This window comes from Furipterus horrens, unplaced genomic scaffold, assembly GCF_987537825.1.
Source record: "Furipterus horrens unplaced genomic scaffold, mFurHor1.1.pri manual_scaffold_17, whole genome shotgun sequence".
NCBI classification, from domain to species: domain Eukaryota; kingdom Metazoa; phylum Chordata; class Mammalia; order Chiroptera; family Furipteridae; genus Furipterus; species Furipterus horrens.
The window spans coordinates 95,137,814-95,152,722 of NW_028327187.1; the positions used below are offsets into that span (position 1 = coordinate 95,137,814).

General features: G+C 38.5%; 1 protein-coding gene across 1 annotated transcript in view; it reads right to left on the minus strand.

Moving 5' to 3' along the window:
* CFAP47 (cilia and flagella associated protein 47) overlaps positions 1–14,909 on the minus strand; it is a 360,991-nt gene that overhangs the window by 275,929 nt on the left and 70,153 nt on the right. The window contains exon 21 of the mRNA XM_090264123.1: positions 12,069–12,163. Coding sequence (XP_090120249.1) covers positions 12,069–12,163 — 95 coding nt within the window. The remainder of the gene's footprint in view (positions 1–12,068; positions 12,164–14,909) is intronic.

Consider the following 14,909-nt stretch of genomic DNA (forward strand, 5'->3'; position numbering starts at 1 on the left):
CTCAGTGGTTGGGCGTCATCCTGCAAAGCAAAAGATTGCTGGTTCAATTCCCACCCAGGACACATGCCTGGGTTGTGGCTTCAGTCCCCAGTCATGCCATATACAGAAGCAACCGATGAATATTTCTCTCCCTCTCTTTCTCCCTCTCTCCCCCTCTCTCTAAAAATAAATAAGTAAAATATTTTTTTAAAGTTTCAAAAAGAAAATTATTTTGTAATATTGAAAGTACATTTTCCAAAATAAGACTTGGTTTATTTTTCATGACTCCAAAGCTAAATCTTAAAAAATAATAAATAAATTTTAGAAATTATTATTACTTCAAAATGAACCAAAGACATAAATATAAAATCTAAACATATAAACTTTGTAAGAAGAAAATGTAGGAAAAAATCTTGGTTATCGCTGTTTAATAAAAAAGATTTCTTAAATGTAATACCAAAAAATCATCTATAAAAGAAAAATTATCAAATTGTAATTTGATAAAACTAAGAACATCTGTTTTCTTAAAGATGTTAAGAAAATAAAATTATAAGCCAAACACACATTTCTGACAAAAAAAAAATCCAACTTGTATCCAAAATACTGAAGAACACACAAAGATTAATGAAAAACAAAGTACCTAATGGAAAACTAGGTAAAAAATTTAAGAAGACAATTCATAAAACAATATATACATATGTTATTACATGAAAAGATGTTTAACCACATCAGGCATTAGGGAAATGCAAATTGAAATCAAAAGAGATACTTCACACCTCTCACAGTGGCTTAAACAAAAATGATGCACTGCAGGACATTTGGTCCTCTCCAAAAGATATATGGAGACATTTTGCCCACAATAAAAGGTCCTTGAAATTTGGTTCTATCCAAAATGTCCATGCTTAGATAAAGTCTCTGGGTTCAAATAGCCCATATCATTTATTTCAATTTTTGGTTTACAGAATTAATACATAAAAAATGCTATCATGTTTTATTGGTTCAATAATTGTGTTGTGTATGTATTGCCAATAATAAACTCTCTTGCCTTGGTAGCCTAGCTGATCACGGTACATGAGGTTAGGTAGGTAAGTCAAGGCTCAAATCTTGAAGAAGAATGGAATTTATATAAACTAAGGACAAATGTCTGCTAATTAAATGACATTACCAAGTACTGATAAAGATATGAGCACCTAATGCATTTATACATTGATGATGGAATGCAAAATTTTATAGCCATTTTGGAAAAGAGTTTTTGAGTTTCTTAGAAAATTAAATATTTACTTAATATAAGACTGAGAACTCCCAATCCTAGGTATTCACTAAAGAGAAATGAAAACCTATTCATACAAAAACCTGCATGCAAATGTTTATTGTGGTCAATTATTAATAATTAATAATTGCCAAAACATGAAAACAAACCTAATTCCTTCCAAATAGTAAGTAGATAACAAACTTTGGTAAATCCATACAAGAATTTTTTTTTTTTAATTTTTTTTTTTATTTTGGTTTTTCAATTACAGTTGTCCCCTTTTCCCCCAATTTCTCTCCCCCACCCAGCCCACCCCCTCTCCCGCAATCATATCCCTCCCTGTTGTCTATGTCCATGAGTCTTTTATACAGGCTCTTTAATTAAACCCTTCCCTTACTATCCCCCTTCTCTCCCTCTCCCCTCCCCCCTATTGACTGCTATTCTGCTTTTTGTTCTATTTAGTTCCTTTGTTTGTGTTGTTCTTTAGTTTCCTGTATTAGGTGATATCATATGGTATTTTTCTTTCTTTGCCTGGCTTATTTCACTAAGCATAATTCTCTCTAGTTCCATCCATGTTGTTGCAAATGGTAGGAGTTCCTTCTTTCTTTCTGCTACATAGTATTCCATTGTGTAAATGTACCACAGTTTTTTGATCCACTCATCTACAGATGGGCACTTAGGTTGTTTCCAGCACTTAGCTATTGTAAACAGTGCTGCTATGAACATAGGGGTGCATAAGTTCTTTTGAATTGGTGTTTCAAGATTCTTCGGGTATAATCCTAGTAGTGGAGTCGCTGGTTCAAAAGGCAGTTCCATTTTTAATCTTTTGAGGTAATTCCATACTGTTCTCCATAGTGGTTGCACCAGTCTGCATTCCCACCAACAGTGCAGTAGGGTTCCCGTTTCTCCACATCCTCGCCAGCACTTGTTGCTTGTTGATTTGTTGATGATGGTCATTCTGACTGGTGTAAGGTGGTATCTCATTGTGGTTTTTATTTGCATCTCCCTGATGGCTAATGATGTTGAGCATTTTTTCATGTGTCTATGGACCTTCTGTATGTCCTCTTCGGAGAAGTGTTTGTTCAGGTCCCTTGCCCATTTTTTAATTGGGTTGTTTGTTTTCTTGATGTTGAGTCGTATCAGCTCTTTATATATTTTGGAAATCAGTCCCCTGTCTGTGATGTCATTGGCAAATATGTTTTCCCATATGGTTGGTTTCCTTTTCAATTTGCTGTTGTTTTCTTTTGCTGAGCAGAAACTCTTCAGTTTGATGTAATCCCATTTATTTATTTTTTCCTTTATTTCTCTTGCTTTAGGAGATGTATCCGTGAAGAGATTGTTACGTGAGATATCTGATATTTTCTTGCCTATGTTTTCCTCTAGGACTTTTATGGTGTCACGGCTTACATTTAAGTCTTTGATCCATCTTGAGTTTATTCTCGTGTGTGGTGTAAGTTGGTGGTCTAGTTTCATTTTTTTGCAGGTCCCTATCCAGTTCTCCCAGCACCATTTGTTAAAGAGGCTCTTCTCACTCCATTTTATGTTCCTTCCTCCTTTATCAAAGATTAGTTGACCATAGAGGCCTGGGTTTATTTCTGGACTCTCTATTCTGTTCCACTGATCTATATGTCTGTTCTTATGCCAGTACCATATTGTTTTGATTACAGTGGCTTTGTAGTATTGTTTGATATCTGGTGTTGTGATTCCTCCTGCTGTGTTCTTCTGTCTCAAGATTGCTTTTGCTATTCGGGGTCTTTTTTGGTTCCATATGAATTTATGGAGTATTTGTTCTAGGTCTGTGAAATATGTCATTGGTATTTTAATAGGGATTGCATTGAATTTGTAAATTGCTTTGGGTAGTATGGCCATTTTGATGATGTTGATTCTTCCCATCCAAGAACATGGTATTTGCTTCCATTTATTTGTTTCTTCCTTAATTTCTTTCTTCAATGTTATGTAATTTTCAGAGTACAGGTCTTTTATCTCTTTGGTTAAGTTTACTCCTAGGTACTTTATTTTTCTTGTTGCTATAGTAAATGGTATTTTCTTTTTTGTCTCTGTCTCTGCTATTTTATTGTTGGTGTACAGAAATGCCTTGGATTTCTGTATATTTATTTTGTACCCTGCGATTTTGCCAAATTCACTTATTATATTGAGTAGTCTTTTAGTGGAGTTTATAGGATTTTCTAGGTATACTATCATATCATCTGCATATAATGAAAGTTTCACTTCCTCTTTCCCAATTTGGATTCCTTTTATTTCTTTTTCTTGTCTGATTGCTGTGGCTAGGACTTCCAACACTATGTTGAAAAGGAGTGGAGAGAGTGGACAACCTTGTCTCGTTCCTGAGTTCAGGGGGAATGCTTTCAGTTTTTGTCCATTGAGTATGATGTTGGCTTCAGGCTTCTCATATATAGCCTTAATTATGTTAAGATATGCTCCCTTTATTCCCATTTTGCTGAGTGTTTTCATCATAAATGGGTGTTGAACTTTATCAAATGCTTTTTCTGCATCTATTGATATGATCATGTGATTTTTGTCTTTCATTCTGTTTAGGTGATGTATTATATTTATTGATTTGCGAATATTAAACCATCCTTGCATCCCTGGAATGAAGCCCACTTGATCATGATGTATGATCTTTTTGATGTGTTGCTGGATCCTGTTTGCCAATATTTTATTGAGGATTTTAGCATCGATGTTCATCAGTGATATTGGCCTGTAGTTTTCTTTCTTTGTTGTGTCTTGACCTGGTTTGGGGATTAGGATAATACTGGCTTCATAGAAAGAGTTTGGGATTTTCCCTTCTTCTTGGATTTTTTGGAACAGTTTGAGGAGGATAGGAGTTAGTTCTTCCCTGAATGTTTTGTAGAATTCGCCTGTGAAGCCATCCGGTCCAGGGCTTTTGTGTGCCGGGAGATTTTGGATTACTGTTTCAATTTCCTTCTTTGTTATTGGTCTGTTGAGACTTTCCACTTCTTCTTGATTCAGTTTTGGAAGGTTGTATGTTTCTAGAAATTTGTCCATTTCTTCTAGATTGTCAAATTTCTTGTCATACAGTTGTCTGAAGTAATTTCTAACTATCATTTGTATTTCTGAGGTATCAGTCGTGATTTCTCCTCTTTCATTTCTGATTTTGTTTATTTGTGTCTTCTCTCTTTTTTTCTTGATTAGACTGGCTAGAGGCTTGTCGATTTTGTTGATTTTTTCGAAGAACCAGCTCCTAGTTTCGTTGATCTTTTGGATTGTTTGTTTAGTCTCTATGTCATTTAGTTCTGCTCTGATCTTGATGATTTCATTCCTTCTTCTTGCCCTAGGCTTTGTTTGTTGTTGTTGTTCTAGTTCTTGTAGCATTGTGGTTAGGTTTTTTATTTGAGATTCTTCTAGCCTTTTCAGATATGCCTGTATTGCTATAAACTTCCCTCTCAGGACTGCTTTTGCTGTGTCCCACAGGTTTTGGGTTGTTGTGTGCTCATTATCATTAGTTTCTAGAAATTTCTTGATTGCTTCTTTGATGTCATTGTTAGCCCATTCATTATTTAATAGCATGTTATTCAATCTCCATGAGTTTGGGTGTCTTTGATTTTTTCCTCTGAGGTTGATTTCTAGTTTCAAGGCATTGTGATCTGAAAAGATGCTTGATATGATTTCAATTTTCTTGAATTTGTTGAGGCTTGTTTTGTGACCTATCATGTGGTCTATCTTTGAAAATGTCCCATGTGCACTTGAAAAGAATGTATATTTTGCTTCTTTGGGGTGAAAAGTTCTATATATATCAGTTAGATCCATGTGGTTTAGTGTGTTGTTCAATGCCTGTATATCCTTGGTGTTTCTTTGCTTTGATGATCTGTCTATTGTTGATAATGGAGTGTTGAAGTCCCCTACTATGAGTGTGTTGTTGTTGATATCCTTTTTGTGGTCTTCTAGTATTTGCTTTATGTATTTGGGTGCTCCTATGTTGGGTGCATATATGTTTATCAAAGTCATATCTTCTTGATGGATTGTTCCTTTAAGTATTATGAAATGTCCTTCTTTGTCTCTTTTTATTGTCCTTGCTTTGAAATCCATTTTGTCTGATATGAGAACTGCTACCCCGGCTTTTTTTTCCGGTCCGTTTGCTTGGAATATTTTTTTATATCCCTTTACTTTCAGTCTGTGTAAATCTTTTGTTTTCAGGTGTGTTTCTTGTAGACAGCAAATATGTGGGTCCTGTTTTCTTATCCATTCCGTTACCCTATGTCTTTTAATTGGAGCATTTAATCCATTTACATTTAAGGTTATTATTGACGTGTATTTATTCTTTTCCCTTTGTACCTCTGTTCCTCTCCTCTCTTGTTTTTTCCTAGAACAGTCCCTTTAGCATCTCTTGCAATGCTGGTTTGGTGGAGATGTATTCTTTCAGTCTTCCTTTGTCTGAGAAACTCCTTATTTCACCTTCTATTTTGAATGAGAGCCTTGCTGGGTAGAGTATTCTTGGTTGTAGGCCTTTGTTTTTCATTGCTTGAAATATTTTTGACCATTCCCTTCTGGCTTGTAATGTTTCTGTTGAGAAATCAGTTGATAGCCTTATCGGAGCTCCCTTGTATGTTATTTGCTGCTTTTCTCTTGCTGCTTTGAGGATTCTCTCTTTGTCTTGGAATGTTGCCATTGTAACTATGATGTGCCTTGGAGTGGGTTTTTGGGGGTTCCTCTTGATTGGAACTCTCAGTGCTTCTTGGACTTGCATAGCTTTTCCTCTCATCAGGTTCGGAAAATTTTCTGTCACTATTTCTCCTATCAGATTTTCAATTCCATGTTCCTTTTCTTCTTCCTCTCGTATTCCGATGATCCTTAAATTATTTTTCCTAATGCTATCCTGTAATTCCCTTACATCTTGTTCATATTTTTTCAATCGTTTTTCATTTTGCTGTATTGTCTGGGAGTTTTTCTCTACATTATCTTCTAACTCACTAATCCGATCTTCTGCTTCGTTTAGTCTGCTTTTGACTGATTCTACTGTGTTTTTCAGTTCAGAGATTGTATTCTTAAGTTCTTCCTGGTTCTTGTTAACAATTTCTATGTCTTTTTTTATGCTGGTGTAGTTCTCTGCCAGTTCCCTGTAATTTTCTTGGAGCTGCTGGTAACTTCCTTGAAGGTTGTCATAGTTGATTTTAAGGATGTCGAGTATATTGAGCTTCTTTACCACCATTGTTTTGAATTCCATGTCTGACATTTGGGCTATGTCTATTTCGTCTATCTCTCTTTCTGAGGATTCCTCTTTTCTTTTCATTGAGGGGTTATTTTTGCGTCTTACCATGTTGGATTCTTTTTGTTTTTATTTATTTATTTATTTATTTATTTATTTATTTATTTATTTATTTATTTATTGGGGGGTAGTCTGCTTTGACTTCCCTCCTTTGTGGTGTAATATTCTTTATCGAAGGTCTGGGAGTTTCAGTGGTGCAGTCTCTTTGATATCCTGAGCCTGATGGTCTTAAGTTACCCTTTATGTCGTTTGTTTATGCTGTTCGGTTATATTTCAGATGTTCTTTGATAGGATCTTCCTTCTGGCTACTTGGTTGAGAGTCACTCTATCTGCTTTGTCTTGAGTTCTTTTGTGGATATGCTGTTAAAGACATAAACACACAGCCCAGGCAGGAGACCCACACCCTCAGAAAGTATCCCCCACTCTATCCTGCTATCGTTAGCCAACTAGCCCGTATTAATATAAATGTAAATAGATTTGAGCTTTTATACTATAAGAAGAATAGATACGAGTTGTTTTGGGGGAGGAAAAATATAATTTTTGATAGAGGGGTTGATAGATTAATAATAGTTGAGACTGTGCAAGCCAGTTAGTAATATTTACATTGTATGTTAAGAAAAATAGAAGAAAAGGATAGAAAAATACTTAGTATAGTAAGAAAGTGGGATTGTATTGTATTTGGGTTTATATAGTAATTATATTGTATTATTTAAAGTAATAGGGGGGCTAAGCTAGACACACAAACGAATAAACCACTATTAAAGAGAAAGGATGAGAAGGAGAGGTTATATGCAACACGTTAGAGATAAAGTTTGTTATTATTGGAAGAGATGGAGGAAAAACACTCCCCCAAAAAATCCCCAAGAAAATAGAAGAAAAGAAGAAAGAGAGAAAGAGAAGAAAATAAAAAATTTACCACAACCCCCCCCAAAAAACCCCAAAAGGTTAGCAAGAAAGGAACAAAGAAAGATAGAAAAGAAAGAATACAGAAGAAAGAAAAAAGAGAGAGAAAAAAAAATTGAACCAAAAAAAAAAAAAATATATATATATATATATATATATATACCCCCCAAAACCCCCCCCAAAAAAAACCCCAGGAAAAGAATAAAGAAAGAAGGAAAGAAAAGAAATTATTAAGAAGAAAGAAAGAACAAGGGAGAAAAAATTTGGGAGAAAAAATTTGGAGAAAAAAAAAAACGATGTTTTTACTCCGTTTTAGCCTTGGTGTGTTGCCTTCTTTTTCTGGGTCCGCAGCTGGTCTAGTGTGGCAGGTCAGAGGTTCTTGTTCTTTTGCCGGACTGGTGTGCGCACCCGGTTGCCGCTATGGTGCGCGCCCGCGGTTGCCGGCGCTGCGCGCTACCTTGCTGCCCGCTGTAGCCAGTTGAGGTGCCCTTGCGCGTAAGCCCCTGCGCGCTCTGACGGCCCGAGAGTTTGCCCCGCGGTTGGAGCCCACTGCTGCCGGGCCGCGGTGGTTCCCTGTTCGTGCCAAGGTGTCTCTGTCCGCGCGGGCGGCCCGAGCGCTTTCCCCGGGATTGGCTCCTTCTTTCGCTGGGGCGCGGCAGTTCCCCGTTCGCGCCAAGGTGACCCTGCCCGCGCGGACGGCCCGAGCGCTTTCCCCGGGATTGGCTCCTTCTTTCGCTGGGGCGCGGCAGTTCCCCGTTCGCGCCGAGGTGACCCTGCCCGCGCGGACGGCCCGAGCGCTTTCCCCGGGATTGGCTCCTTCTTTCGCTGGGGCGCGGGAGTTCCCCGTTCGCGCCGAGGTGACCCTGCCCGCGCGGACGGCCTGAGCGCTTTCCCCGGGATTGGCTCCTTCTTTCGCTGGGGCGCGGCAGTTCCCCGTTCGCGCCGAGGTGACCCTGCCCGCGCGGACGGCCGAGCGCTTTCCCCGGGATTGGCTCCTTCTTTCGCTGGGGCGCGGCAGTTCCCCGTTCGCGCCGAGGTGACCCTGCCCACGCGGACGGCCCGAGCGCTTTCCCCGGGATTGGCTCCTTCTTTCGCTGGGCCGCGGCGGTTCCCCGTTTGCGCCAAGGTGACCCTGCCCGCACAGGCGGCCAGAGAGCTCCCACTGACCCCGGGCTGAGGTGCTTTCACGCTCGCACGCTGCCCCGTGCCCTCAGTCCCGCTGAGCCGAGCTCCGGGAGTTGGTCTCTCGCCTCTTAGGGCAGGGCCAGGGACACTTGTGCTCAGTGGAATCGAGCGTCCGTGGGTCGCCGCCTCTCGCTGTTCCCGTGCTGCAGCCGCCCGCCTTCCCTCACCCGTCTGGGCGGGCACAAACAGAGCCTGCGCTAGTGGTCTGCTTTCTGGCCTGGGGCCCTGCGCCCACGGGAGCTGTCTAGGGGTGTCTGTGCACAGTCCTCTGCGTGTTCAGTGGGCCCTCCCTGTGCCCGTTGGGGCACTGATCTTATGTCCGTTGGGGAATGTCCGAGGGACGCCTGGACTCACGGCCCCGCGCACCTGGGCCAGTGAATGAGAGCACTTCCCTATGTGCGCCCCCGCGACCCAATGGTAGGGTTGAGGAGTGGATTAGCGCGCCCCTGCGCCTGGGCTCCTCCAGAACGGCCTACCACACCCAAACTTTCCTCCCGTCTCCACCATCCACTAGAGAAAAATATAAAGGAGAATTATGTTCTCACTTGCCCGGCAGCACGCTGTCTCCTGTCCTTCAGCGCCAATGCCACTTGGTCGAGTCCCGTCTCTGCCAGCGGGCAGAGATCCGCTCTCCGCCTGACTCCTCTCTGGGGTAGCCTGTGGTCGCCAAAAATCCTTTGTGTGCTTCCCGCCACAGCTCGGGCAGCCGCCCCAGTCAGGAATCCCGTTTCGTCCCCTTTTTCTCCGCTATCCTCACTAAACAGGTTGTTCCCAGATGGATTTTCTCTAATCCAGCAGTGCCTTGGCTCAACTCCCGCCAATGTCCAGCTGCTCACTGAGATGTTCTGTCTGCAATTAGACCAAACTGTAGACGGGTCTCCGGAGCCTAAAACCGCAACCTCTCCTCACTCCTCCGCCATCTTACCTCTACAAGAATATTTTTTAACAGTAAAATGGAATGAACTAATGTTACACATAATAATATGGATGAATTTCAAACGTGTTATTCTAAGTAAGATATACCATACTAAAGAGGCAATGTATCTTATTACTTCATTTATAATTTCATTTATATAAGTGAAAAGGCAAAATTATACAAACAAAATGAGATCAATGTTTGCCATGAACTGGAGGTGGTGGAGAGGTTGACTTACAAAGAGGCACAAGAAAAATTTATCAGATTGGCTGAACTTTATATATGCATACATATATAATTGATACAGCCTAGTTGTACAGAGAAAGAAAACAATGAACAAACTTTTCACATTGTAACTGGTGGATAATATAACTGACATAACCATTCTGAAAACAACTTGGTAATACATATCAACAGCCTAAAATATGTGCATAGAGTTTGACCCAGCTATTCCACTTCCACAAAGATATAATGAAAACACACCATGTGAAAGCAAGCTTTTATTTACAAGGATGTTTGTTACAGTATCACTTATAAAAACAAAAAAATGCAATCTTAAGTGTACAATAAGAAGGATTAGTTAAGTCACTATACATAATATAGCCATAAAATATATATTCATTCCTAAAAGAAGAAATTGTATTTAGAATACTTAATGACACAAAAGCAATTCATAACATTTTAATTGATAAATGTAACAAAAATGTAGGTTGAAAATATTTTATAAAGTATGATTTCCTTATAATTATAGCTGTAGAAATGTAAGTATACAGAAAGCGAGAGGGAATGGGAAAAACGGAGATACCGCAAAGTACAACCAGGGGTCATTGTAAAGTACTATAATTTATTTGTTCATATGTTCTTTCTGCTTTTCTAAACTTCCCATTTAATTTTAGCTATAAACTTTAAAAATCAGGAAGAGACTATCATTTATATGCAAGATTACAATATAAGTTGTTGCTGACAAAACTTGTAATTGGTTAGGATATATGAGTTGAGGAGGCTTTAAAAGATACTAGAATACTGCAAAAATTAAAAAGAAACATCTTCTGAATGTCTTCAAATAATTTAATTATGCTTTTTGTCTAAATTAGAAAGACAAATTAGAGATTGTATAATTCAACAAATAATTGTAATACCTTGATTGTATTTCATGCACTTTAAAATCCTTGCTGAAATGGTCAAAAGAAAATCTAAGTAATATTTGTGTTCTGATATCTGATAGCATAAATTAAGCCAAAAAATATTAATAAGATTATTTTCAAAAAAGCAAAGATGTTCTCTCTCTTCTTGAAAACTTGCTAAACAGCATCTATCTAAATATAATTGTTCATTAATGTAGATGAATAATTACTTTACACCAAACCTATGGAAATTGAATATGGTATAGTATACATCTTAGTACCCTTAATGCTGTGTATAAGATACAAAAATTTTCATTTTCTTTAGTGTCAGAAAAGTAGCCTTTGCTACCTCATCCTCTATGCTTGTCTAAAACTAGAATACACACAAGAGTGAACTCTGTAGACATTATCACTCCATGTGAATCACATGTGCACAAAGCTCACAAAACAGGGCCCAACTAATGTATTGTACTTAGGAAGACAAAAGCATCCTTAACATTTTCTTAAATCTAAAAAAGTCCTCAAAGTTTCTTTACATTTTCTTCCTGAAAGCTAAATAAAGCTATCATTGCTCCTAAAAGAAAAATTCAATCTCAGTAAACTATGTAGGTTAGCATCATTATTCATAAATAGACTATTAAAGATAGCCCTTAGCATTCCATACCCTTTCTTATTGTGTTATTATTTTCACTTAGTTCATTCTGATCTATACCTATTGGGTACAAGGCATCATACTAGTTAGGTTGGAATACAAAAAGAAAAAATGTTTTTACATGGCCTTCTATTCTAATTGCCATTAGAAGATTGATTCTTGTTTGGGAAGATGTAGCAATATGCCTTAACATATCGTGCGTAGAGATAGGCTCTCTCCTTGGCACTTCAGTTGCACAACCTAAGAAGCAAAAATATATCAAGAGATTTCCCCTGAAGTGTTGCCAGTGGTACCCTTTCCTGCTGGGCGCATTCCAGGAAAGGTGTTTTCTATGACTGTTTGTTTTTTTTTACTATTGATGTTGTGGTTTTCAAATCGCTAAAAGCAAGGAACACTGTAAAAGGAACCAGTATCACATAACAAGCCCTCCTAAATCTCTGCAGCACATCTACAGTAATTTCACATAGTATTCCAAAACCATTAAGCATACCCCACTTAAATATACTGGCTCAAAAATAAGTGATTTTGGGGTCAGCCTCAACTTCCCTCTCCTTCATACATGTCGCATAACTGGGACAACAAGACTATGGGTTCCTTGTATGTGCCCTGGGCACTGCTTGTGAGACACTCCACAAGCATGAGCCAGACACCTCTAGCAATCATTCTACTGAATTAAAGGGTAGACCCAGACATGCTCACAAGTGAGAAAAAGACCCACTGTAAAAAGGGCTTAGGTGATCTTTGATAGCTTCTTGGTTATTATCTGTAATATCTGGTTATTATCTGTAATATCAGTAACTGAAAGTTGAACTTACTTCTTTGGGAGAAAACGCTATGCCACATCTCATGGATTTCTTTCCATCTAACTCTATGTGATACAGCTTAGGAAATTCAGGGTCTGAGTAACTCTCTGTAAGACAGTAAAAAGTACATGTGAAAGAAGCCAGATACATATCTGTGACACCATTGTTAAATGCAGGAATGAAACACTGAGAAACCCCATAAATGTGTTTATAGCAATCAAAAAGCAGTTGCTAAATATCTGTGCAGGGCTGTATAAGGTTGCTGGGTTAAAGAATCACTCTAAAAACCAAAATTCTAATTAGAAAAACTAATATCCAAACATGGAGCAAATATACATTCAATCAGCAAAACATATGGCAATCCTATTCAGATGAATGTGGAAAGGAATAAAGGTCGAATTTACATTAACTGACTGAATCTTAGGTCTGAGAAAGTTGGGAGCCACCCTTTCCAGCAAAGATGAAGCAGGGAAGATTCAGACCTCCTCTGATATCTTAAAGAGTCCACAAAGAAGAGAAACACAATTTTATACAAGAAAACTTTTTGACAAAATGGAATCACTCCAGATAAAAAAGCACTGGGTGAAGGTACAGAAACAACTGTCCAAAAGTAATGCAAACTTTAGGTTCAAAAATTATAGCCACTTAAATTAAATTCTAAAACCATTTCCCAAAAGACCAAATGTTTGAGCAGAACCTCCATGCCTATCTAAACCATTTTTTAAATTCTTTTTTCTCCCTAAAGTTTTCAGATTATGCCAAGAAATGATAATAGTTTCAATTATCCATTTCGCCCTCCTTCATCCTACTCAATTTCACTCACCTTGATATAATGTAAAAACCATTAAAAAAATAAACAAAAAACATTAAGTTTATATAATACAAACATTGTCAGTGCTGTGGGAAAAGATGCAGATACAGTAGTCCCTCTCTATATCGCGGTTCACTTATCGCGGCCTCACTGTATCACGGGATTTTTAAAAATATTATATTTAATTATTTATCGTGGATTTTTCGCTCTATCACAGATTTTGCGGTACTGTGTATGTATGTTGTTAAAGTTACGTAGGTTTAAGAGTGTAGAATATGTTTAAGAACATAAGTAGTGTTTATAAAAGTGTGGAAAAGGTTAATAAGGGAGTGGGAAAGGTTAATAAGGGACTAGGAATGGTTTATAAGTGTGTGGTAAAGGTTTATAAAGCCTTAAAATATACATAAATACTAAAATAAACATAAAGTTCCTACTTCGCGGGTTTTCACCTATTGCAGGGGGGCGGGGGTCTAGAATGTAATACCCACAATAAGTGTGGAAATACTGTATTACACAGCAAAGAATATCCACATGGAATGGGTGTATGTCTAGAACATAGAAGACATAACACAAATGGATAAACAAATCAATATTCATAAGTACATTTGGTGTATATATACGTATAAAGTTTATGAAATGCAATAATCCAAGATAGTTTCAGCAAGTATTTCTGGAGTGCCTATAGTGTGCACAGCACTGTTCTGGACAATTCTAATAGAAAACAAGTGTAAATGTAGTCCTTAACCGCATGGAGCTCACACTAAACTAGGGAAGACAAACAGGTACAGGTACACAGCCCTTTTGATACAAGGCAGAAATTGGTTAGTTCTATAATAAAACTTACACAATGTCCTAAGGGAGAAAAACATTTTTAAATAACTTCAAACAACTGGATGGGGGTGGGAAATGGGACTGATGACATATAGAACGCCCAAGGTTGAAGCTAATTTATAAACGGCAGGATCTCAGGCAGCAGGGACAGAAGAGGAACAATCCTGGAAAGGAAGAGCAGTGCCATGGGGCGGAAATGCAGAAAAAATTCTAGTGGGGGCTCAGGTGGCTGGAAAGACAAAGTGATGTCATACTCAAATGGATCTCAACCTTTCCTCTCTTCTAAGACACTCTATAAAATGATCCTGAAGCTGTTGTGTAAAAAACCAAGTCTAATTTGCCAACAAAGGGCATTTATGTGTTCAAATATTTATAACAATCAGACATATTTTCAGGGTGTTTTAAGTATAAACCGTACTGCAAATTGTTAATTATTAAGATCAGCTTATGTACTTCTTACAGGGGCAGCAGCAGGCTGGTGAGAAACACTGCTATGGGTAATAGGGGACCAACCAGCAAAGCTTTTTAAGCAGAGGTGTGGTAAGATCTCTGTTTTAAGGAGACCGCTCTGGAATAAGTCTGAGTAGAAAGACTTGGATGCAGAGAAAGCATTTGAAAAGATGATGCAGGAGCCTAGGGGGAGGCTTGAGCTAGAGCTAAGGCAGAATCATGGAAAGAAAGGCACTTTGAAGACAGAATAGCTCCACAGAATAACCAAGAAGAGTCTGTGATCTATTGAACAAGGTGCATAAAAGTATATGAGCCAGTCAGTGGGAATGAAGTGTTAAAACCATAAAAGTTTCAATACCTAGACCTTTTGGAAAACTAATATAGGTTTCATATTTATTTCCAACTGTCTAGTGTTAGCATTCCTGGGCTATTTCATGGTCTCCACAAATGCAGGATGCTCATCTAAACCTGCTCCTCCTGTGTTACACCAACTATGAAGTGCACCTCTAGTCACCCACCTCTTAGAGTCAAAAACCTGAAGTGATTCGAGACTTCCTCCTCTTTCCTAATACCCATTTTCATGCGGTAACCAAGTCAGGGCCTTTCTCCCTCTTCCTGAAAGGAAAACTAGTAAAGTGTGAGTCTAATCACACCATTGCTTGGATATAAATTCTTTAATGGTGCTGCCTAACATCTAGACCCTTAGTAACCTCAGTCTCACTTGCCCCTCCTGTCCTGTCCCCTATACTCTAGGTATCCTG